The sequence below is a fragment of the Xenopus laevis genome, chromosome 8L, assembly GCF_017654675.1.
Source record: "Xenopus laevis strain J_2021 chromosome 8L, Xenopus_laevis_v10.1, whole genome shotgun sequence".
In the NCBI taxonomy this organism is placed as follows: domain Eukaryota; kingdom Metazoa; phylum Chordata; class Amphibia; order Anura; family Pipidae; genus Xenopus; species Xenopus laevis.
The window spans coordinates 132278457-132304605 of record NC_054385.1 but is presented as its reverse complement, the minus strand read 5'-3'; the positions used below and the strand labels follow the sequence as shown (position 1 = coordinate 132304605).

Sequence of the window (26149 nt, the reverse complement as noted above, 5' to 3'; positions counted from 1 at the left end):
AATCGTGCAAAAACCATGAGACCAATTGCAAAGTTGCTTAGAATTAGGCATTCTATAAGCTAATTGAAAGTAGGGATGCACAAAATCCACTATTTTGGATTCAGCAGAACCCCCTAATCATTTGCGAAAGATTCGGCCGAATAACCAATCTGAATTTGCATATGCAAATTAGGGGTGGGAAGGGGAATCATTTTTACTTCCTTGTTTTGTAACAAAAAGTCACACGATCTCTCCCCGCCCCTAATTTGCATATGCTTTGCATCAGCTTGGCAGAAGGATTCGGCCGAATCCGAATCCTGCTGAAAAAGGCTGAATCCCGAGGCTGAATCCTGGATTCAGTGCATCCCTAATTTAAAGGTGAACCAGCCCTTTATCATCATCTCCCCTGTTGGGGCTCAAAGTGAAATAAAGTTTCTGGCAGGGGGTGTATTGAAGATTCCGGAAGCCTCCTTTATACTGATGATCAAAAGATTCTCTGCCCTGTGTATTTATGTAGAACCACTTGTAAGTCTCTCCTCACCTTCATCCCTGTTCCGCTCGTCACTCTCTTTCTTGGCTCGGCCCTCTGCAGCCTGCAACGGAAACAAAACCGCAATGAATCGCTGTATTCCATGTAAAAGCAATGTGGCACGCCATTGGCTGAAGCACAGAAAGTTCACACAATGCAGCCCCCTGACAATTTCTATGTGAAAGTCTAAAGCTGCCCAAAGACACGGAGATAAGCTTGTTACATAAGAGTGGACCCCTGCCCAATCAGAGCACCCATACACTGGAATATGGCACCCGTCATGCAAGTTCTTGCCTAATGGCATTCTGAATCCTGGCCAATAGAAACCCATCACTGCCCCACGTCCTATACTTGGACCCCTCCAGAACAAGTCAGTAGTCTTTACTGGCCGTGTATTAAAGGGGTTGTTCACCTTTAAATTAACTGTTAGTAGGATATAGAGACTGATATAATGCCCCAATACCTCCTCTGCCCCCTTCATAATATACAAAGGAGGGTTCAGTTTCCACGATGTTTCCTTTAAAGGGGTGGTTCACCTTTCAGTTAACTTTTAGTATGTTATAGAATGGCCTATTCTAAGCAACTTTTCAATTGGTCTTCTTTTTTTTTTATAGCTTTTGAATTATTTTCTTTCTTCTGACTCTTTCCAGCTTTCAAATGGGGGTCTCTGACCCCATCTAAAAAAAACAAATGCTCTGTAAGGTTACAAATGTATTGTTATTGCTACTTTTTATTACTCATCTTTCTATTCAGTCCTCTTCTATTTATATTCCAGTCTCTTATTCAAATCAATGCATGGTTGCTAGGGGAATTTGGACCATAGCAACCAGGTAGCTGCTGAAATCGCAAAATGGAGAGCTGCTGAGTAAAGAGCTAAATAACTCAAAAGTAACAAATAAAATAAAATGAAGACCAATTGCAAATTGTCTCAGAATATCCCTCTCTACATCATACTAACAGTTAATTTAAAAGTGAACAACCCCTTTAAGGAATGGCTAATTCTAAGCACCTTTTCAGATGGCCTTCATTTTTCCCCTTTTGAATTATTTTTTTCTTCTTTTGACCCCATCTAAAAAAAAAATACTCTGTAAGGCTACAAATGTATTGTTACTTTGTATCACTCATCTTTGAATTTAGACCTCTCCTATTTATATACCAGTATCTTATTCATATCAATGCATGGTTGCTAGGGTAATATGGACCCTAGCAACCAGATGGCTGAAATCACAAACTGGAGAGCTGCTGAATAAAAAGCTAAATAAGTCAAAAACCACAAATAATAAAAAATGAAAACCAATTGCAAATTGTCTCAGAATATCCCTCTCTACATCCTACTAACAGTTGATTTAAAGTTGAACAACCCCCTTCACGCCGCTGTGTTCCAATGTGACAATATATGTGCCTGAAGGCTGGGATTCACATCACCCGCTGCTTGTTGGGAACGTCGGTTTTCCTGCCCTCGTCCTGCGGGATAATCGGCTTCAGTAACAGGGTTCGTCCTTTGACCACTGTCCTCTGCATCTTGTCTATGGCCTGTTGTGTTTCCTTGGGGGACGGGAACCCCACAAAGGCAAAGCTGCGGAACAAAGCAGCAGATATTTAGGCTTAACGTACAGCTGTCCAATTGCAGCTCTGTGTATTGTCACTTTATCTCCCAATATTAGGGATATTATTTCTCCTACGTCCATTTTGCCGCTCACACAGATGGACTGGGGAGGGACCAGAGCAGTAAATGTGGCACATTATATTATAATGATGAGATTATACAAAGAAGGCTTGGGGTGATAGTGCCCCTTTAATGAAACCAAGAGAGAAGCCGATTGGATAAAGTACATCACCATTTTATGTCACGCAGATGTTTTTTGATGCTGATTGGCTGGAAGTCTTTGAAGAGAGCACGAATTTCCTCCTATAATTAAGACGTTAGTGTGTTATAAAGGGATTTATACTTACGATAAATTCCTCCTCTCAGTGTAGACGTATGGGTTATGTCCAGGTTCACCTCTGGAGGCGGGACAGAAGAATTGGTCTCTTGGCCCCTCCCTCAGGATATATAGGCTCCACCTCTGTTCCCCAGTTCTTTTGTAAAGCTCGATGAGGTGATGAGGAGACAGCAAGATATGAAGGAAGGTCAAGAGACAATAGTAGGAATATTTAGAGATAGTGAGACTGAGAGGAGAGAGTCATTGCACCCATACTAAAATCAGCCTGGATGGGACTTACTGCACTGACAGTTTGGGCCTACTAGAAATGAATTTATCGTAAGTATAAATCCCTTTCTCTCTAGTCGGCCCTCCTGTCAGTGCAGACGTATGGGACGTTCCAAAGCTGTCCAATAAAATTTTGGGTGGGTACTGCAAGGCCTGATTTTAAAACTGCTACTGCAGCTTGTAAAACTTTACGGTGTAGAAGCAAAAACGTGTAACTGGTAGAACTTAACAAAAGTGTTGGGTGAAGCCCATGTGGCTGCTCTGCAGATTTGCTCTGGAGTAGCTACATTTTGGAGAGCCCAGGAGGTGCTCTGTGCCCTTGTAGAGTGGACTACCACTGGTTTCTGTTTTTTGATTGATTGTCTCTACTAGCCATCAGGCAATAGTTCGTTTGGACACGGCTAAGCCTTTGTGTGTCGGGGAGAATGAGACAAAGAGTGCATCTGATTGTCTTAATTTAAGATGTTCTTTTCTTGTAAATCTTAACAACTCGTACAACATCCAGCTTGTTTAGCTGTTTCTCTTTGTCATTAGTGTCATTAGCAGGATTTGGACAAAAGGATGGAAGAACAATGTCCTGATTGATATGGAAAGCCGGCACCACTTTTGGAAGAAAACCAGGAACTGTCCTAAGGACTACTTTCTTTTTATGGATGACTAGCCACGGTTCAGTATGAGATAATTCTGCTATCTCCGACACTCTTTTGGCTGAAGTGATTGCAATAAGGAAGGCAACCTTAATGGTTAACCATTTTAGACACAGGAATGAAGAGGTTAAAAGTGCTCTTTTTGTAGAGCTGATAGGACAATTGTTCGGTCCCATGAAGGTGTAGGGCACCTAAAAGGAGGTCTGACTCTCAAGACCCCTTGCAAAAATTGCTGAATATCAGGTTGTTCTGCCCATTTAAATTGGAATAGTACCGACAAGGCTGATATCTGTGCTTTTAGTGTGCTCAGTGCCAAACACTTTCCGAACCCCGAAGCAAGGAAGTCTGTGTGGTGTACGATCTTCCCAGTTCTGTTGTATATCCAAACACCAGTTTATAAACCTTGTAGTAGGCCTTGGCGGTGGTCTCCTTACGCGCCCGTAGGAGAATATCTATTGCCTTCGGGGAGAATCCCCTCTGGGACCACAACTGGGTCTCAAGTGCCAGGCCCTCAAACGTAACATTGGCAGGTTGGGATGTCACGCTGGTCCCTGCATTAGGAGATGGGAAGTCTCCACGGTCTGCAGATGGACATGCAGATCAGATCCGTATACCAAAGTCTATTGGCCCAATCTGGGGCAATAAGTATCGTGGTCACTGCTTCCTGTTTGATCTCTGCGATGATACTGGGTAGGATTGGTTCTCCCTGGTCGATGGTTTGTCTGCTGAGGAAGTCTGCTTCCCAATTGAGTACCCTGGGTATGTACACTGCCGAGATGGTTGGTACATGGTTTTCTGCCCATGTTAAGATCTTTGTGGCCTCGTGCATGGCCAACTTGCTGCGGGTTCCTCCCTGTTTGTTGACGTAAGCCACTGCAGTGGCGTTGTCTGACTGAATTCTGACTGGGAAAGCTCAGAAGAGCCCTGAAGGGCCAGCACTATCGCTCGCAGTTCCAGAACATTTATCTGCAAACGAGATTCTTGCGGGGTCCAGCGACCCTGTAATGTGTGGTTGCGGTATACCGCTTACCGTCTGAAGGTACTGGCATCCGTCGTCACAACTTCCCACTTGACCGGGCCAAGCTCCTGCCAGAGGCTAGGTGCAAGCGGTTCATCCACCAAGAGAGACTGCTATTGTTTTTTTCTGCTATGAGGATGATCTGCTGTAGATCCTTGTTCCGGTACTGTAAGAAATTGCATTGTAGTGGACGCAAATGAAACCTGGCGAACGTCATGGCTTCCAGGGCTGCTACCATGAACCCCAGGAGTTGCAGAGTCTGCTGTCACTGTCGACTTTTTGAGGAGGCTTGTAGTGACTATTGATCAATTTGTCTATTTTGTCCTCCATGAGTTGTACTGTTTTGTAACTGGAGTTGAATTGTAGACCCAGGAATATTATGGTCTGGGATGGAATAAGGGAGCTCTTGCGGTGGTTTACAAGTCATCCGTGCTGAGCTAGGACTTGTAGGGCGATCTTTGCATCCCTGTTTGCTAGACTCTGAGATGTAGCCTTGAGGAGAAGGTCGTCCAGATATGGTAAGACATGAATTCCCATTGTTCTCAAGTGGCCTGTCAGCAGTCCAAGCATTTTGGTGAAGACTCGTGGGGCTGTGGAAAGTCCGAAGGGTAGAGCCACAAATTTAAAGTGTTGGTCTCTGACTGCGAGCCTATGGAACTGCTGAGAGTACGGTTGTATGGGAATATGAGGGTACGCTTCTTGGAGATCGATAGATGTCATGAAGCAATCGGGCTCCATGAGGGCTATGGCTGATCTGATCGACTCCATTTTGAACTTTTGGCTGTGAATGAACCGGTTTAATAATTTGAGGTTCAAAACTGGTCTGAATGATTCCTCTTTTTTTGTGACCAGGAAGAGATTGGAATTGAACCCTTTGAATCTTTGGTTCTGTGGCACTGGCATGATGACCCTTGATTGTTGTAGTGATTCGATTGCTTGGTTTAAGGCAAGTTGTCTATGCGGAGGAACTAACGACGGAACAAATCGTGTTGGTGGTAATTTTGTGAAATGTATTCTGTAGCCCTCTTTGATAATCTGAAGTACCCAACTGTCCAGAACATGTGTTTCCTAGCAAGAGAGGTAGTTGGACAGGCGTACTCCTACTTTGGGTAATTTCTGGAGACAGTCAGGCTGAGGTCGCCTTTGTGGTGGTAGGCTTTTTGTGTCTACCTTGTTGTTGCCACTGCTGTCTAGTGTGTCTCGCACCCTGTTCTGTGTTACTGGTATGAAAGTTGGGGAAACAAAAGGAATGAAAATTCTGATTGGGAGTGGACCATGTACGCCTCCCTGTAAACCTGTTGGCACTCGGGCTCCATTGGTCTAGATGCCCCTTTTTACCTGCTGGAAGGAAGGTACTCTTTCCACCCGTAACCTCAGTTATATTTGCTTGAGATCTGGTCCAAACAAAGACTCTCCTGTATAGCGTAATCCTAACAGCATATTTTTAGAAGCGGTGCCCCCTGACCACTGGCGTAGCTACATGGCCCTTCGAGCCATTACTGAATTGGCTGAAGACTTTGCCGCCAGGCGGATGATTTCAAGAGCTGAATCCGCGAGGAAAGACAGGGTCGCGTCTAGCCTACTAATCTCCATGGCTAAATCCTGAGCAGAAGCTCGTGGTTTCTCGCCTATCTCCTGCGCCCATTGTTTAGTCGTGCGGGCCAGGCCTGCTGCTGTGCTGCAGGTCTGAGGGTTGCTGTTTGAGTGTAAGCCCTTTTTACAGAAGACTCTAATTTCCTGTCCATAGGATCTCTAAAGGCTGCTTCTTCGGTTGGCAATGTAGTTTGTTTGGAAAGTCTAGAAATGGCGGAATCTACTTTTGGTGGTTTATCCCAGACTTTGCGCAATTCCTCTGGAACTGGGTAGGTATGATAAAACCTTTTATTTAAGGTAAAGCGCCGGTCTGGCTGTGACCATTCAGTGTCAATAGTGTGGGTAATTGTCTTAAATACAGTATGGGGAATGACCGAAATTTCTTTTGGTGGACACCACAGATGGCCTTCCTCACTGTCTGATATGTCAGGTGGTGGGTATTGAGCTTTATGTTTGGTGCCTTGTTGTTGTTGTTGGAACGCTGTTCTAACCCACTCTAAAAAGTCTCCTACCTGAGGAGGGAGTTGTGGTGTTACTTTAGACGTCATTAGACATGGACTCCTCATTACCCTGTAACTCCATTATGGCTGAGTTAGTTTCAACATTAATATCCTGGGGGGCAGGATTGGTGGCTCAATATTTTCTGCATTTTGCCCCTTTTACAGGGCTCTTGATAGATTTCTTTACAGACTTTGCAGCTTGCATATCTTCCCTTAAGTCTATGAGTGAGTCTGCTCTTTCCATTGTGGATATATAATTATATAGTTTGTGCACTTACAGTCTCAATGGCTCTGTCCACTGTGTGTGTGCGCCTGAAGGCTCCGTGCGCAGATAACAGTCAGTCTCTACCTCTGTGTATTTCAGGGAGTCAGTTCACGCAATGCGCCTCTAGCACTGGCGACACACTATGACGTAGCGTGCGGTTGTGCTTTTCGCGCCATAAACACAAGATGGCGGATTTTGTTGTGCAGTGCGCATATGTTGCCCAAAACCAAGATGTCGGACTTTGTTGTGCAGTGCGCGCCAACTCGCCTGGTTCCAAAGCAGCCCTTTTGCCTTGTGTAGAGGGACGCTCACTAAAGTAGCTGAACGATTCTGCTTACCTGGGAATATAGTACCCAGTGAGCAGATTTACTGTTGTGGGCCCATCGGAGACTAAAGGTAGATCTCCATCCTGGATCTGGGGGCTAACGCAGCACCCAATGTATAAGTGCCAATCCTTACTGGGCTTTATGATAGCTCTGCATACCTAGCCCTTAGAGAGTAATCGATTACTCTAAGCTACTCCACTTACTGCAATCTGCCAGCAAGGAGGGAGAAGCCCGACATGGTAGGAGACAGCTCTGCATGCCTCCATAATGCGTGTGTGAGTCTGTCCACTAGCTGCAAAATGCCAGCCAGGAGGGATCAGCCTGAATTGATGGGAGACAGAACTGCATGCCTCCATAACAAGGTAGTTGTAAAATAAAAATTAATAAATTCAAATTAGAAAAATTTCTGTCCTTCACCTCCAAGGCAGGACGACAGAACTGGGCAACAGAGGTGGAGCCTATATATCCTGAGGGAGGGGCCAAGAGGTGAACCTGGACATAACCCGTACATCTGCACTGACAGGAGGGCCGACTAGAGAAATGCAGTTATGTCACAAATCAAGTTTTATTCACTAATGGGGAATAACTTTATATGAGGTTGTCTCTTTCATTTTACCCTGGCACTGATTGGCTGCTTGCAGCTGCTTTGTTGGAGCCTATGGGAAAGATTCACCTTTCAGAACAGAACAGATGAGCTATCCAACATACACAATGATAGTTCCCCTTTAAGGGTTGCAGACCAGAGGGTCCATAATGGCCTTAAAGGGGTTGTTCACCTTTAAGTTAAACATTTAGTATGATGTAGAGAGTGATATTCTGCCCCCAATACCTCCTCTGCCTCCCAGAAAGCCCAGGATATGCTACCTTCATAGTATGCACAGTAATCACAATTCTAATCAACTTTCTAATGGTCTTCATTATTTATAGTTTTCTTTCCAGCTTTCAAATGGGCTACAAATGTATATGTATTGCTACGTTTTAATCATCTTTCTATTCAGTCCCTCTCCTATTCATATTCCAGACTTTTATTCAAATCAGTGCATGGTTGCTAGGGGAATTTAGACCTTAGCAACCAGATTGCTGAAATTACAAGCTGGAGAGCTGCTGAATAAAAAGCTAAATAAGTCACATAATAAAAACCAATTGCAAATTGTTGTGTTCCATACTTAGCACTTACCTCAGTGGTGTCATGCGGCAGATTGCCCACGTAGACTCCTTTGTTCATCTCTGTGGGGGGAGAGAGAGATGGAGCATCAGTATACTGATATATATATATATATATATATATATATACACACACACACAAACACATATATACATATAATAATCTTGTAATTCAGGGACCACTTATATCTACACTGGGATTTTATACAATCCTTAAAGGGGTGGTTCACCTTTAAGGAAACTTTTATAGGATGGCCAATTCTAAGCAACTTTTCAATTGGTCTTCATTATCTATTAATAATTATTTGCTTTTTTCTTCTGACTCTTTCCAGCTTTCAAATGGGTGTCGCTGACCCCATCTAAAAAAACAAATGCTCTGTAAGGCTACACATGTATTGTTTTTTTTAAAGTTTTTATTTTTGCATTTTTTATAACAAACAAATACAGACATGAAAAGAAAATAATAAAAAGACATACATATTATAAGTGGAGCCATCAGTTAAAGTTCCCTCTCATGCAAAACACAACATTAGTGGGTGTCTTTATATTCCAACCAAGCCCCCCAAATTCCCTCGAAATTTTTGGGGCAGCCCCTAGTTATATAAACCAATTTTTGGTAAGGCAAGATTTAACCTGTCCCCTCCAAAAGGCAACAGTCGGGGGTCAATTGATTTCCAGTGTAAAAGGATAGATTTTTTCGCTTAGTATAAAAGTTGTAGATAGCAAAGTTTGACAGTAGACTTCAAAACCCAATTATCCATTACTCCCAAAAGACAAACCAATGGGGTTCTGAAAGGTGGTACATCCAAGACTAGAGAGGTGAGTTGCAGAACCCCCTCCCAGAACCCTTGAATTCTCGGACATTCCCAGAATACATGTATAACTGTGCCTACCTCCTGGTTACATTTGTTGCATTGATCTGATATAGTTTTGCAAGCCTATATGGTGTGACGTACACTCTGTTCAGAACTTAGTTTGAATATACCTGTCTCTGACAGATATGGTAATATCTGGGACCTGTTTCAGTGCATCTGTCCACATCTCCTCCTCCAGGCCTGGAATGTCTCTAGACCATTTATTCCTCATTTTCTCTAAAGGATCTGGACTGGCCTGTCCCAGTATGACATAGAACCAGGTGGTCTGTTTCCTTAGGTCCTCCTTGCCCAAATAAACTTCTAGCGTAGTCTCTACTATTTCAATGGGTCTGGTAGGTAATTGGGTTCTGAAGGCATGCCTGAGCTGGAGGTACCGGAAAAACAGAGTGTGGTAAGTGCTTCGAAGGCTCTAGAATTGCTTCATGTCCCCATTCTCGACAATGTCATTCATGGTTTTTACTCCTCGGCTAGCTCAGCAACTTACATCTGGTAGATCCCTGAAATGTGGGAGTTCCCCGTTCCCCAAAAGAGGCGTCCAGCAGGACCACACAGGTCTTGCCTTATGGACAATCTTTAGTGCTTTTTTGAACACTTCCACTGCTGTAGCCATTAGTGTAGTAATTGAGCAGTGCAGTGAGGATCCTCTATATAGTAATTTAGCCAAAGCCTCCAGTGAGCCCATGCTCACAGCTTCAAGCATAGTGGAAGGGTTGTCAGACTGTAGAACTGTCCACAAATGCGCATAGGTAAGTTGGCTCGCTAAAAAGTACAACCTGAGATTGGGCAAAGCAAGGCTCCCGCCTGTTGTGGGCGTCTGTAGGGTTCTAAAGCCCATTCGTGGATGTTCTCCCGCCCAGAGAAATTTACGTAGAATGGAATTGACATACTTAAACCATTGATTCCGGGCATTATTGGTGACTTGTGAAATAAATATAAAAATTTGGGAAGGAAAACCATCTTAAATAAGTTAATCCTTCCTGGGAGAGAGGCAAATTCTGCCAAACCTCAGTTTTAGCACTTAGAGACTTGAATACTGGGGTTAAATTATGCTCTTCAAATTTTTTGAAGTCTGCCTGTATCACAATCGCTAGATATTTAAAGGATTGTACCACCTTTAATTGACCCAGCCTCTCTGGTGTCTCAGGGGGTAGTGGATCAACTGGGAAAATAACTGACTTTGATTGGTTAATTTGCAATCCAGAAAATTCTCCAAATTCCTCATTGCATTCCAAAGCCTTAGTTAAGGCCCTGCAGGGGTTAGCCAAATAAAGAAGCATGTCGTCAGCGTATAGAGATAATTTCTCCACAGTTCTGCCAATTTCCAGACCCTCTATGTCTGGGGAGTCCCTAATCTTCTGCTAAAGGCTCTATGGCTAGGGCAAACAGTTGGGGGGAAAGGGGGCACCCCTGTCTTGTCCCCCTCCCCAGCTGCACCTCGTCTGATAGCAAACCATTCACCAGCACCCTAGCCTTACGTTTAGTACAGGGCCCGGACCCATTTCAGAAAGCGTTGGCCAAAACCAAATTTAGTTAAAACTTCCCATAAATAAGCCCATGATATTGTATCAAATGCTTTTGACGTGTCAATAGACACCACTATTCTACTGCCCTTGTTGTTGTGGTCTAGAGCCAGGTTATTATACAGCCTCCGAATAATGATGTCTGTAGCCATGCTTGGTCCGGGTGCACTAATTCTGCAGTTACTCTTTTAACCCTATTAGCTAGGACCTTTGCAAATATTTGTGCATCACAGTTCAGCAATGAGATGGGACGATATGATTTACAGCATTCTGGCGTTTTCCCCTCTTTTAGTATCAAAACTATGTGGGCCATATAACAGGACTCTGGAAGTGACTTGCTGTGTGAGATATTGTTAAATAACGTGGTTAGTCTGGGAGTTAGGATTTTTGTATGAGCCTTGTACCACTCAGCAGGAAGGCCACCTGGACCCAGGGAGCGTCCCGCAGGCATGTCTGCAATGGCATTCTCTATCTCTTCAGCTATGTCCCCTTTCAAGGTCGTCCATCCTGGGACGTGAAATACAGGGGAGTTCTATTTGGGCTAAATAAGAGTTTCTATAGGGATTGGGGAAAGAGCAGCGAACGTATTTTGAAAATATTGCCTAAATCTACCAACCAATTATTTCTTATCCATAATCAGGTCCCCTCCTTCTCATTTAACACTGTGTATCACTGTATGTGGGACATCTCCTTTAGCTAGTAGGGCCAACAATTTCCCATTTTTAGCCCCCTTATCATACCATGCAGCTTTCCTATAGTTCACTCTGGGAGAATTTATCAATAAGCAATTCGTCTATATGCCTCTGAGCTGCTGCCATGTTTTGCTTAGCTGCGTTAGTGGGAGATGATATTAGGTCCCGCTCCCAAGTGGCCAATTCCACTTTGGCTGCCTCAATGTCAGCCTCTGTCTCTTTTCAGAGATTAGTGAAACATGAAGCAGTAACTGTATCACGTCCCTCTAAAGTTAACACCACCGGGACATGGTCAGAGAACACCCGAGTGGAAAAGTGAACCGTGTCGATTTTCCTAAGTAAATTTGCAGTAACCAGTATAAGATCTATTCTGGATAATGCTGAGGAAGAAGTGGTGTAACAGGTTGTTTTTGGGTTTTTTTTCCATCTCCATACATCAGTGAGACCAGTTGCATCTAGCCAATGCGCTAGGGCTCGGCAGTCGCTTGTTATGGGACGGAGTCTATCCAGTTTGGGGTCAGGGACCATGTTAATCACTTGCCCAGATCATGGGGAAGCTGCCCAGTGTCTCTACATTTTGTAGGATCTCATTAAGAGTTTGTATATCTGCTGAGGGTGGAAGATACACATTAATAAAGATATATGTGTTGCTGTTCACTTGGCCTTTAAGTATCAAATATTTCCCCATTCTATCTGTTATTAGCCATTCAAATTTAAAACTAAGGGAATTCCTCACTATTATGGCCACTCCTCTAGAGTATGTAGAGTACTCTGCATGGTATACGTTTTAGACCCAATATCTCTTTAGGGCCCTTACCCTTTAATCCACCAGGTGTGTCTCCTGCAACATGATAAGGTCCGCCCCCTGATTTCCTTAGTTGACTTAGTATCACTGACCTCTTGACTTTGTCATTTATACCCCCTAATGTTCCAGGACAAAAGCGTAAATTTATGTTGTACCGCCATTGCAATTTACATGAAGAGAAATACATTAGAGAATGGGTATTTTCCCTGCTTCTCCCACCTCTTTGGTACTCATCTGCTGCATATATGGGTGATTAGTCTGGTTCCACTTCACTGACGCGGAGGGCTACTGTGTGGCCTAGGTGGGCTCCGTTGCTGGGCCCTTGGATGGGTGTCCACCCAATTTTGGACGTTGCTAGGTTGATCAAAGAGCTGCACTCTGCCACCATCTGTGATCCACAGCTTGGCCGGGAAGATCATACTGTAGGGAATCCCCATATCACGTAGGCGTCTCTTTACTCCAAAAAAGGTATTACATTGGCGTTCCAGGGTTACTGAGTAGTCTGGATAGAATGACACTCAAGCTCCTTGGTAGTATATATCACCTTTGGTTCTTGCAGCTTTCAGTGCCGTATCCCTGTCGCGGTAGTTCAGTAATTTTATGAGGAAAGGTCTTAGAGGGGCTCCAGGAGGCAGGGCTCGTGTAGGTACCCTATAGGCCCTCTCTGCCACGAATTGCTGTGAGAGCATCTCTTTCAGGGTCTGCCTCTAACTTTTTTCTGGTAAGCCTACTGGCGGTTTTCCATATCCTCCATGCGATCAGAGGCATGTTTCAGCAATTTGTGTAGCTGGGTGATCTCATTGGGCAAGGGAGCGGCACGATCCTCAATGGCCCACACCTGCTCTTCCACAGCTTGTTCTTTCTCGGATGTTCTGTACATCGTGTTTGAGCAGCAAGATTTCCACCTTCACTTCCTCTATCTTGGTGGTAAGGGCTGCTGTCAATGTAGATTGGCATGAGGATATGGCAGCAAGTACATCCTGCGCGGTCGGCTCTGTGTTGTTCTGTTCCCCTCCCTCCATGCTGCGTGACTGCTGCTGCTTAGAGGGGTAGGTGTGGGCGCCATCTTTGGTTGCACCATTAGCCTGTACCTCGTGTTCCAGCGCGGCCTCTATGTGTGCTCTTGGGTTACTTTTGCCCGCTGTAATTTTTCGCGCTGACTTCTGTGCTATCGAGAAGCCTGCGCTGTCTGAGATGGTGCTCCCCTTTGAGGCCTGTTTCTCAGGGAAGGGGAAGAAGTGCGGGCGTTATCTTGTTTGATGCCGCGGGCGTACTGCTCTAGATTAGCAGTTGTTTCCGAGCGCACACGCTGACTATATTGACTGTTTCTTCTCATGGCTGGTACCTTAGGTGCTGTGGTGTCCAGAAAGCCGTTCCGACCGATTGTTCACGGGTTTTTGGGTCAGTTATGGGCTGCACAGGGTAATTTAGTAGCAGAGCGGCTTACCGGTTCAGCATGCAGTTCCGCCCCCCCTACAAATGTATCGTTATTGCTACTTTTTATTCCTTATCTTCCTATTCCTATTCCTGTCTCTTATTCAAATCAATTCATAGTTGATATGGTAATTTGGGCCCTAGTTACTAGGAATGCACCCGAATCCAGGATTCGGTTCGGGATTCAGCATTTTTCAGCAGGATTCGGCCCAATCCTTCTGCCCAGCCAAACCGAATGGAAGGGAAAATCGTGTGACTTTTTGTCACAAAACAAGGAAGTAAAATATGTTTCCCCTTCCCACCCCTAATTTGCGGTATTCGGCCGAATCTATCGCAAAGGATTCAGGGGTTTCGGCCGAATCCAAAATAGTGGATTCATCCCTACTAGTTACCAGATTGCTTAAAATGCAAATTGCAGAACTGCTGAATAAAAAGCTAAATAACTCAAAAACCTTAAATAATAAAAACTAATTACAAATAGTCTCAGAATATCCCTCTCTACATCATACTAACAGTTATCTCAAAGGTGAACAACCCCTTTAAACCTCCTTGTTCTGCTCATGTTTTCCATTCAAATGGGAATATTGCCCCCTTTTGTTCCGATAAAAGAATCCGACCAGTTTCCATTGTTACAAAATACCAGGGTGGTCTCTGAGGACCCGGAAGCCCCCTATGTGAGCTAACGGGATGAATTTCAGGGAAGGTTGAGAACGTTACCTAAGTGTTTCTGGGCATCCATTCTGCTTCTCTTCCAGCTGTCACGCCAACACCCAACTGCCACCTGGAACATAGAAACGCATGGCTCAGGCACTGTAATCTCACTGCTTGGGGTGGGTGTTGTTCTCTGCTTATATGGGTGCTCAATGGGTGCCTTGAACAATGGACAGAACTTTCAATGGTACAGGAGGTTCAACAGAGCAATGAAGGGGTAAAATCCAGTAGATTGAGTGGCCAAAAATGTGTAAGATGAGCCTTTTATCCTCAGTCACCCTCCAATGAGGGCAGATATTCCCTGGATTCCACATAATCTGCAGCATTCTGCTTTATTACCTTTAAATGGACGTTTAGTACAAAAGGGCCAGTTCCCAGCAGCTTTTCGGTTAGTCTTATTTACGATGCGCAGGATTTGAATAATCAGCCTCTTTCAGCTGAACATGAGGCCTGTTGTTTGGGTCACTGGTAGGGTCGCCACCTTTGCTGATGGCTAAACCCGACCATGGGGGCAGGGCAGATAACATCGGGGGTGGGGCAGTGATGTAGGAACAGGCATGATGACATCAGAGGTGGGCACAATGATGTTGGTGGAGTTATGACACCAGGGCAACGTTATTGCATCACTTAGATGCAACTGATGTTTTAAAGTGTTGATGACCAGTTGAAAACCACACAGGTAACAACCCTATATTCTGCTTATTGATGAAGCCCAATCCTTTAATTACAGGTATGAGATCGATTATACAGAAATCAGTTATCCAGAAAGCTCTGAAATACAGCAATGCTAATTTAGAAAAAAAAAACACACTTATTTGTGATTGATTTGCTTTTTGATTTGTAATAATAAGAAAGTTGAGTATCTTAGTATTCAAATGCTCTTCACGTATTGGCCGGATTATCGTTTGGGTTTTATAAGGCTGTAAACGGAACAGAGAGTTCAGACCCGAGCCGGCCTTACAAAAACCCAAACAGTTTGGGTGAAAAGCAAACCCTAGTCACCGACCCAGAGAACTGAAACATTAACACTTTAACAGCCTGGCCCGAGAGCAGTGGGACAACTAATTTAAATAATTCAAAACCTCAAGAAGAAGAATAAAAAGACCAATTGCAAATTGTCTTCTACATCATATTACAAGTTAATTTGAAGGAGAAAACCAACTTTAAAATGGGACACCCTAATTGGCCATGTAGGCTACAGGCTTCAGTAAGTTCTCAGGGGCACATCTTGTATGAAATCCACCCTGTGTTGGGACTGAATGGATGCGGCCGCAGCTGGAGTCTGGAGGAATTGGAATGTACCAATGCAGGAATGGGGGGATTATATGCCCTGTAATCAAGAGTGAAGAGAGGAGCCCTCCATGGTGAGCCAAATCTTTCAGAGAAGCTGGGATAGTATTATTATTAGTATTATTAACCGTGTAATGGGCTAATAGCTGGCAGGGGGTTCCCAGGCCTGTCCCAGTACAAAAGCCAAACACTGAGCCTGGAGTAGGGACAGTAACACACAGGGCCAGTCAGGTGTCTCACTATTAGACACAATAATAAGGGAATAATGACGCACCAGCAGCAACAACAGAACTCTTTCTCTCTCTGCCTCTTCTCAGCACAATCCCGCGCCTGGCGCCAATCGTTCAACCACAAGATGGCGTCGCACTTTCCCAGTCACAGGGAGGAGGCGCACGTGAGCCGCTGGGGCTGGAGGTGCAGGAAGCAGGGGCGGGGCTAAGATCACTGGGGGGGGGGAGAATTGAGTGACATTTGGAGCTGCCAGTGAGAGAGAGCGCCGGGAGCAGCTGGTAGGTGAGTACACTCTCTGAGATACAGGGGGAGATACCTGTTTATGTATAGGAGGGAGGGGGGGACTGTGCCCACTGGTCACGTGATCACATCACTAAGGGATGTCTGGTTGCTATGGTAATGCCATGGTGCAGCAGTTTAGGAAAGATAAGTGAGTGAGTGTATAATTAGCAGAGGGAGGAGAGGAATGTGTCAATGAAGGACTTACCTGTAGCTTGTGGGGATTCCAAGGGGGTTCAGTCAGTACATTGTGTGTCCCATATATACAGTCACTCTGCTGGGGAAAGTATGTTGGTATATAAGTCTGGGCCACTGAATATATGAGCATCTAGCAACTAGTACCCCTAGTTAATACACAAAAGCCATGAATATCCTGTAAATGATATCCTTATAAACGGTGAGTTCTGATGTCATCAGTTATAAACGGTGAGTTCTGATGTCATTTCTGTCACATGACTCACTGAAACGTGTGTATTATAATAAATAAATAAAGTTGCAAAATATGAGGATATTAGAAGTTACCTCGGAGTTCCATGACCTTCGGCCTCGTACTTTTCTATGGTCATGGGACTCTTCGTGACTTATAATATCCTTATCATTTACAAGAGGGGGGGGACTTTATTCACTATATATTGCACCCCTATATAACACCTACACCTTCATATACACTTCATTTCCACTCAAACACAGCACAATACAGCAGCCTATTCATACAGACAGTCATATATATTATATATATACTTCCTGAAGAAGGCTCGAGTGTTAGAGCCGAAACGTCAGAATAAAACCACTTTGTTTGCACAAATCAAGTCCTGTGAGTGCGGTTTTTTGGTTTCCATTTTTATATATATTTGGGAAGGGTGGGAGCTACAACATGGAGCTTGTCACTGCTCCTGTATAACTATAACAAACAAGGGAAAGTTGTGCTCACCACTAATTTTTAAAACCATTACGCGGGGGTGCAATGAGGCTGTGACCACAAAATACATATAGACAAAGACAAATATACTATATAGAGAGAGAGAGAGAGACGAGAGAGAGAGAGAGCAACCTATTGTGAGAGACAGTGTTTTATATATATATATAATATATATATATATATATATATATATATATATATATATATACAGTATATAATATATATATATATATATACAGTATATATATATATATAGCAGCCTATTGAGAGAGACGGTCTTATGCAGCAGTTTATTGAGAGAGACGGTATTATACAGCAGTTTATTGAGAGAGAAGGTCTTATGCAGCAGTTTATTGAGAGAGACGGTATTATACAGCAGTTTATTGAGAGAGAAGGCCTTATATAGCAGCCTAATGTGAGAAACGGTCTTATACAGCAGTCTATTGAGAGAGACAGTTTGTACCGTAGTCTATTGAGAAAGACAGTTTTATAGAGTCTCTTTCTAGGAAGAGACAGACTGTAAAAACCCTTTAAGAGAGTGATTGTATTTTAATACGACCTCTTTAGAAATGGTTAGAGAAAGAGACTGCCTTGTAATATAACGTTTTAGAGAGGGCGAGAGTGTGTGTGACTGACTTTTATTGTATACTGAGAGGGAGGAATAGGCACCTATAGAGTGTGCGAGTGTTTGGATAGTGAGTGAGAGTGCAGATGAGTGAGTGGGTGAGACTGCTGCCAGTGGTCTCCCCGCCCCAGTAGTCATTGTGTCTCTGTGACAGTGGCTCACACATTGTCGGTCGGAGGCAGAGAAACCCCAAGCCTTTCCTGTTATTGAGCCTCAGCCATTGTCTCCTACAGGGTGGACACGACAGCACTGACTCTCCCACATCACTTGGAGTCTTCATCCAGCAACCACCAGTTTTGTAACATGCCCATCCTCTAACTCACCCAGGTGCCCTCAACGGACCAGGACCTTCTTCATCTCCATGCTGCTGTAACCTGTGCCCCAAGCTAATTTAGAGGGATTCCTTGTAGGAAAATCCCTGAAAGTAGGAAATTGCATCATTTTATTTGTACAAGGGAAAGCCCATTGCCGGGCCCCTCTGCTAAAGCGGCCAGTGCTCTAGGAGCCTCACCAAGGAGAAGTCCGGAAAGCTCCAGCAACCCAAGACCAGCCTGGGAGAGGCACCTGCCAAGAAAGCTCCCAACCCCTCCTCAAAAATAGGAGTAGAGACCCTGGCAAAGGTGGGGACGGAAGAAGCGGGCATCAGTCATTGGATATTGGGAGCGCCTGGATAGTGTTGGCTGGAAACTTGGGGCCCCTGCGGCCCTTGGCTAGTTACCGTTTGTTGGGTTTAGCTGCCGGCCATGGCAAAGTGGTTTAAGGATCTTCCCTTGACTCTGAAGAATGTTTCAGACCGAGCCAAGCCTGGGCTCCCCGGGGCCAAAACCCTACCCAAAATGGGGGCTTCCCGAAAAAATTCCTGTCCAGAACCCGGTGGGCCAACCGGGGCTCCGGTGAAGAGCAGGAAGAATTCCTCATCGGAAGGGCAGAGCAAGAGCTTGAAGGACACTCGGCTGTCCCGGGAGAGTCTTCAGAGTCTTTTGCAAGGGAAAGGAAGAAAGAATTCAAGGGATGAAGTGGGTGGGCTCCGGGCACCCAAGGGCCACAGCACCTACATCAATCGCCTTATAAAGGTGGACCCAAGCTTGCAGGACAAAAACACCAGAGATTTCCAGGAAGCAGAAGAACAACCACCAGGACAGGACCAGGACCGGCCCATCAAAGATGAAACAGTAAGTTATAGGTGGGCTGACCAACCGGGGGCCTTCCAGCAGTTCTGTAACAGCTGTAATGTCACTGAGTTATAGGTGGGTTCCCAAAAACCGGAGATACACTCCCTATAGCAGTGCAGCACTTCTGGCTTAGATTAGTCAATTGCAGCAATAAAGGGGCAACTAGTTGTGATTAAGTGACCCCAAAAGGGACCTTATTTTCTCTAAATTAATGTATTGTACTGTGCTTTGCCCTATGCTATAGACTGACACCCTGTCTTTAATTGTTTTCTGGTAGAGACACCCTGCCACAGCCCTTTAAGATGCCATTAGGTTGTTTTAGTTGGGCCTTAAATCTTCCTGTTTAAGGGGTTTGTTCACCTTTAAATTAACTGTTAGTATGATGTAGAGAGTGATATTCTGAGACAATTTAATTTTTTTATTATTTGTGGTTTTTGTCTTATTTAGCTTTTTATTCTGCAGCTCTCCAGTTTGCAATTTCAGCCATCTGGTTGCTAGGGTCCCAGTGACCCTAGCAAACATGTACTGAAATGAATAAGAGACTGGAATATGACTAGGAGAGAGACTGAATAGAAAGAGGAGTAATAAAAAGTAGCAATACCAATACATTTGTAGCCTTACAGAGCATTTGTTTTATTTAGATGGGGTCAGAAGAAGATGGCAGATAATTCATAAGGGAAAAAATGAAGGCCAACTGCAGAGTTGCTTAGAATTATCCATTCTTTAAATGGGTCTTCGACCTTTAAGTTATATAATGTTATAGAATGGCCCATTATAAGCAACTTTTCAATTGGTCTTTGTTATTTATTTAGCGTATTTATTTATCTTATTTATATAATTGCCAGCCCTGCTCCTTCTAGTAAGTCTGTGACTCAAGCAGTGGGCGGGACTAGAACACTGATGTCAGTTTTCACACACATATATATATGCTTATAAGTTATGTCCGTCTCTACCCAGCAGCCCCTGCAGTTTAATTGTGGGGGTTTCAACAGAAAGAATCTTTCTAAAATATTATTGCCCCTCCCAGATAATCATCATCGAGAATTACGCCATCCCGTATGACGCCAAATGCACCAAGGACCCGAGAGACAGTGAGCGCCTCGGAGAGAACGACGGCTACATGGAACCCTACGACGCCCAGCAGATGATCACAGGTGAGTCCCATAAGCTCCGCCCACCTAAATCTGCCCCAACCCTGTTACTGGTTTTCATTGGTTTCCATTAATGCCAGTGTCAGGCTGCTGCTATTGACTGGTCATCACTGTATTAATGACTTTTTTGGGGGTTGAAAGTCCCACCCCTTTGTTTCAGCTTTTGGAATCCCCCCCCCCTCTCTGGGACAATCTATTCCCACTTGTTGACCAGTTGGTTTGGGCGCTGGGCTTGGGGACAAAGCGTTCGGAAGGCAGGAAGGAAATATCAGACAATTGCGATTAACCCCTTCACTCCCGGGCGTGTCTCAATTCACATGACAGTATCCTTGCCCTCCCCCAGAAAGGGTTAAAGGGGTTTCCTATAATAGAGGAGTCTCTGGGCTGCCTGTCATTCATTGGCTGGAGCACAGGTCACAGTGTGTGACCCCAAAGTCTGAGCGTTACAGGGTAAATGTGCCCCTTATCTCTTCTCCCAGCAGGAAACTGCAGCTTCCTCTCTTCCAATCAATGTGAATGTGGCTGAGAAAGGCTCACCCTGCCCCACCCCCATGTTATGGGACTTTTCCCAAATTATGTTTTTTTCCATGCTTTGCCTTATTAAATCCAGGGAGCCAGCGAGCGCCCCCTTTCTTTATTGACAGCCATATTACAGATAATAAACCAGGTATATAGAGTGCAGAGACCTATGGTCACCCAGTGGGGGCTGGGCACATTGGAACCTATACTTATCCCCCCCGCCCATGGAGAGTCTTTCTATATAATCGCTTTGGGGGCTTAACTGGAACCCACAGCAATATGATTTTAGGGTCCCATACATTTTGCAAATAAGACTTATTTTGCATAAACATATACCTGGAACCCCTGGAAGTCTTAGGGTTACACCCCTGCCCTAACTCTTACTGACAATGCCTAATTGTTAAAGCTTATAATGGGGGGGGACTGCATTTTAAATTTCAGATTCCAGAATGAAAAAAAAAATAATTGGAGGAAAAAAATAAAGACAAAGTTGTTAATATTGTGACCATAATATTTTATGCAAAGGTTAACTTTCCCTTGAAATTCACTACTTTGTACAAGGTGAGTGGTTGCCGGACAGCTGACAGTGTTTTTACATTAAGGCTTCAGACAGGAGAATGGCACATGGCTTAGAACCCATATATATATATATATTAATAAAAAAAGACCAACTGCAAATTGTCTCATTTATACTAATAGTGATTTGAAGTGGGTGTTGGCTGAGTAACTTATATGCAGCCCAGCATGTAGCAGATGAATGAAATAACAACTATGTGAGTGCCAGCTGGAGGGTCAGATAGGGCTGCTGGCAGTCAGCAATTACAGGGTGGCTTGGAGGCGGCAGTTAGATGCAGGGATGACAGCTGAGCTCTCATTGGCTGTGCAAGGGATGAGATGTGCACTGTGTTACTACCTGCTCCCAGTAGTGGGAATTGGTCTGTATATCTGTACATAGAGTAATAGTATAGTCTTTATTCACTGTACCTCGGCCATTGAGAGGTGTAACAGTAAGGGGAGTATAAAGGGCAGATATTTGGCACTGGGCTGTGTATGAGGAGGGCCCTTTCCCAGCGATTCCCCCCCTTCCCTGCTCCTGTTTCTCTCCGGGCCCAGGGTGTGACTTCCTCAGTCTGCTTCCTGCCCCTCCCACTCACTTCCTCTCAGGCCGGCTCATTGCTGGGACAGGAAGGAGGATGCCGTTGCTATTCGCTGGATTGGGCCTGTTGCCATGGCGCCGGGAGAATGGGACAGCCAGGTGTCCTGGCTCCGGCAGTGGGGCGAGGGGGGGATTAAATGGAAAAGATCCGAATCCCCCGGCCTTATCTTTACTTGTTATTCTCAGGAATTGCTCTGTACCCGCCCCTGTCACTTGTGTCCGGCCCCCCAGAACCTCATTCCTTTCTGGGAAACAATATAGAAATGATATTATAGGTCATATTCTGTCACGTTCAGATACTCAAGTCATGTGTCATTGTATCCCTGTAAACTGTCACATTAGTACATTGGGCCTAGGAGGTACTGACCCATAAACTGTCACATAAGTACATTGGGCCTAGGAGGTACTGACCCATAAACTGTCACATAAGTACATTGGGCCTAGGAGGTACTGACCCATAAACTGTCACATAAGTACATTTGGGCCTAGGAGATACTGACCCATAAACTGTCACATAAGTACATTGGGCCTAGGAGGTACTGACCCATAAACTGTCACATAAGTACATTGGGCCTAGGAGGTACTGATCCATAAACTGTCACATAACTACATTTGGGCCTAGGAGATACTGACCCATCAACTGTCACATAAGTACATTGGGCCTAGGAGGTACTGACCCATAAACTGTCACATAAGTACATTGAGCCTAGGAGGTACTGACCCATAAACTGTCACATAAGTACATTGGGCCTAGGAGGTACTGACCCATAAACTGTCACATAAGTACATTGGGCCTAGGAGGTACTGACCCATAAACTGTCACATAAGTACATTGGGCCTAGGAGGTACTGACCCATAAACTGTCACATAACTACATTTGGGCCTAGGAGATACTGACCCATCAACTGTCACATAAGTACATTGGGCCTAGGAGGTACTGACCCATAAACTGTCACATAAGTACATTGAGCCTAGGAGGTACTGACCCATAAACTGTCACATAAGTACATTGGGCCTAGGAGGTACTGACCCATAAACTGTCACAAAACTACATTTAGGCCTAGTAGATACTGACCCATAAACTGTCACATAAGTACATTGGGCCTAGGAGATACTGACCCATAAACTGTCACATAAGTACATTGGGCCTAGGAGGTACTGACCCAAAGACTGTCACATAACTACATTTGGGCCTAGGAGATACTGACCCATCAACTGTCACATAAGTACATTGGGCCTAGGAGGTACTGACCCATAAACTGTCACATAAGTACATTGAGCCTAGGAGATACTGACCCATAAACTGTCACATAAGTACATTGGGCCTAGAAGATACTGACCCATAAACTGTCACATTAGTACATTGGGCCTTGTGGTTCTGACCCATATAGTACCTGCTAACCCAATTTTCTTGGTTGTGATCCACAGAGATCCGCCGCCGGGGCTCTAAAGACAATCTGATCACAGAACTTCTGCTGCTGGAGTTGGGGCCCCCCTGCGGCCTGAAGACGGTGGTGAGGAGACAGGGTTCCCAGGAGCTGCTGGATAAGGCCCCCCAGTTGTACGACACCCCCTACGAACCCCCAGACGCAGGCAGCGAGTCGGAGTTGCAGGAGAAGAGGGCGGCGGACGGGACGCGGCCAGAAAATGACGAGAGACCCGCGGGGGAGTACGAGCAGCCGTGGGAGTGGAAGAAAGAGCACATTGTTAGGGCCCTTTCAGGTGAGGGAGAAATGGGGTGTTAATTGGGCCCCAAAACTGTTTAATTTTAGTTATTAAATAGAAAACAAACTCATTTCTGCTGCCCCCAATCATTTCTCTTGTACTCTCCTTTTTCTTCTGCCCCTCCCATTTTTTTAAACTCCCCTTTCTCCTGTACTCTTCTTTTCTCCCCCTTTTTTCTCTGTTCTCCCTCATCCTTCTCTTCCCCTTTCCTTAATTTCATGTTCATTCTCTCCCCCCATTTTCCTCATCGCCCCTTCTCTTTTCGTTTGCCCCCATTTCCTTCTCTCCAAATATGTTTTGCCCTCCCTTTCACCCTTTTTGCTTCCTCATCTCTTCTCCCTTTTTGCCTCTGCACCCCTTTTCTTTTTCCTTGCCCTTTCTCATATCCAGCTGATGATGTCATACACAGCCATCTATGAGGCCATAGGCAGAAGGGGGCCACACAAGTTCCTTGGAGGGCCACATATCAGCTGCGGGTCACCCCAATATGTTCTCTCTCCCCTTTGTTCCTCAGTCCAGTTTGAGAACAGTGAGAGGTCTCCCAGTAAGGAGGAACCAGGGCGCTCACATCAGAGGCAGAAGAGCTGGACCCCCAAGGTTCTGAAGCAGCACCAGACGGAGCAACAAGACAAGGTGGATCCCACTGTCCCCCTGGAGAAGCAGAGGTATGAGACCAGAGGGGTGCTGCATATGTGGGTGTTACGTTTCCATGTCTCCCATGGGTGTAACCATTGCTCCTTCTCTCACTCACAGCTGGTACCATGGATCAGTGACCCGAGACGAGGCCGAGAACCTGCTGGACTCCTGCCCCGAGGCCAGTTACTTACTGCGCAACAGCGGCTCTGGGAATAGCAAGTTCTCCATTGCTCTCAAGTGAGTGGCCCCCAGGGGTGTATAGTGGGGCCCAAATGGGCATCCGATGATTGGACCCACTTCTCACCCCTTCTTCTCTCTTCCCTGCAGGACCAGCCAGGGTTGTGTTCACATCATTGTGGCCCAAACCAAAGACAACAAATTCACCCTGAGCCAGATGAGTGGGGCGTTCAACAGCATCCCGGAGGTGGTCCATTATTACTCCAGTCAGAAACTCCCCTTTAAGGGCTCAAAGCACATCAGCCTTCTGTATCCGGTGGCCACCAAGCCACACTGAGCAGGGACTGGACTTCATGTTGGACCGGACTCTTCTTTCTTCCCTTGGCTTGACTTTTTCTATCAGTTCTCCCCCCACCCCTAAACAAAGCTCTTCCAACCTCCTGCTGACCAAAGCCTACACCCCAAAATGTCTCCTCCCAAGTCCAGTTTGCACCAGAGGTGGGGGATCAATGGCGCTGACATGTTTTATTATTAGGCAAACCAAAATGGCCGCTGGGTCGGCACCTATTTTCAGGCATGTGGAATGTTATTTCTTATGTATAATATGTATAATGTTGGGGGACTGAATCAACGCACAAAGAGGGTTAGGGGTTCTATAGGAGGCGGGACTTGTGCTGACAGCCTGGCTACGGGCTGTTTTGCATTTCTGCTATACAGGGAATATTGGCAAGTGAATTGGGGGTGCAGGAGAGGTCTCTAGGGCATTTGGGGTACATTACATGCAAAGGGGGGCACCATCTACTGGTAAGTAATGGTTCTACAGACTTCAGAACAGAATTTTGGGCCAAACTGTAAGTGACTGGCCTCTGTTATTGACCTACAACTTCTGTTGGGTCAACATTAGGCCAAGGGGCAACCGTTGGGCACCCCGATACTTTGTCCATAACTGGTGAATGTAAATGTGAAGGTGTATGTTACACACAAAGGCCCGATTGTGAATGTGATGGGATATTTGTATCCCCCATGCCTGCTGTTTAACCGCGCTGGCTGCTAAGGCATTCTGGGAGTTGTAGTTTGAAGTTGCTGTGGGGTTGCCGGGGTTCAGCCTTTACTGTGACCAGACGCCCGTCCCCTTTCTGCAGAGCTTTGCTTTAGTGACCAGCAGAGGGCGCTGTGACTGTATGAAACCAACCCGGTCCCTCCTGCGTATCATACATTTATACAGGCAAATAAATCTTTATATTTGTGCTCACGCCTCTGGTGGCTTCTGATTGGCTGCAACTGGGCCGGAATTATCTACGAAAAATAGACCCGTGTCTTTTCTTATTCTCAACAAATTAGTATTTTTTTCACTCTGTGCCTCCCACGGACCCTTGTAGCTGAAACATCCCCAGCAAACATTAAAGCCATTCTCTTCCCCAAACTTCCCCTTTGTTCTATGTCCTACATGCTGCTAATTATCCCCAAGCACTTTCTATTGCTAAGTAAATATATCCCCTTCACATCTAATTACCCATTATACATCTACTGACTAGTTTTTTCCTTCAACCTACATCAGCCTCCTTATTACTATTACTGGTGTAAATAATCGGTTTCAGATACAGGTCTACGGTCTACCCATCATAGGGAATGGAAGGTGAGACCTTACCAGGGATCTATAAAGTGGTATCACTGTCTCTGTCCCCTGGGGATCGGGTCTGTAGAACTGAACCCAGAGCTCTAGGTGAGACCTTACCAGGGATCTATAAAGTGGTATCACTGTCTCTGTCCCCTGGGGATCGGGTCTGTAGAACTGAACCCAGAGCTCTAGGTGAGGACCTTACCAGGGATCTATAAAGTGGTATCACTGTCTCTGTCCCCTGGGGATCGGGTCTGTAGAACTGAACCCAGAGCTCTAGGTAGCAACCTTACCAGGGATCTATAAAGTGATCACTGTCTCTCTTCCCTGTTCTGCTGAACTAGCTCTAGGTGAGACACTTCAGGGACTATAAAGTATCACTG

The 26149-nt window shown here is 45.2% G+C and overlaps 2 protein-coding genes across 7 annotated transcripts in view; one reads left to right on the top strand and one right to left on the bottom strand.

The window, feature by feature from the left end:
• The window catches only part of tdrd10.L (tudor domain containing 10 L homeolog), a 32578-nt gene extending 16611 nt beyond the window's left edge, over positions 1–15967 (bottom strand). For 3 of the 6 annotated variants that reach the window (XM_041573753.1, XM_041573754.1, XM_041573755.1), the window contains exons 1-6: positions 15833–15961; positions 14275–14338; positions 8245–8294; positions 2347–2417; positions 1934–2084; positions 521–572 (exon numbers count right to left, since the gene is read on the bottom strand). In XM_041573753.1, coding sequence (XP_041429687.1) covers positions 521–572; positions 1934–2084; positions 2347–2417; positions 8245–8294; positions 14275–14296 — 346 coding nt within the window. In that variant the 5' untranslated portion in view covers positions 14297–14338; positions 15833–15961. Of the gene's footprint in view, positions 1–520; positions 573–1933; positions 2085–2346; positions 2418–8244; positions 8295–14274; positions 14339–15832 lie in introns of all 6 variants that reach the window. The other 3 variants (XM_041573756.1, XM_041573757.1, XM_041573758.1) reach the window with 3 other exon arrangements.
• Positions 15968–16028: 61 nt separating this feature from the next.
• she.L (Src homology 2 domain containing E L homeolog) lies at positions 16029–25396 on the top strand. Its single transcript, XM_018231705.2, has 7 exons — positions 16029–16071; positions 17846–18784; positions 19812–19938; positions 23039–23332; positions 23850–24000; positions 24089–24208; positions 24299–25396. Exons 2-7 carry the CDS (start codon positions 18356–18358, stop codon positions 24483–24485), a joined length of 1308 nt encoding a protein of 435 aa, XP_018087194.1. The 5' UTR covers positions 16029–16071; positions 17846–18355; the 3' UTR covers positions 24486–25396.
• The last annotated feature ends 753 nt before the right edge of the window (positions 25397–26149 follow it).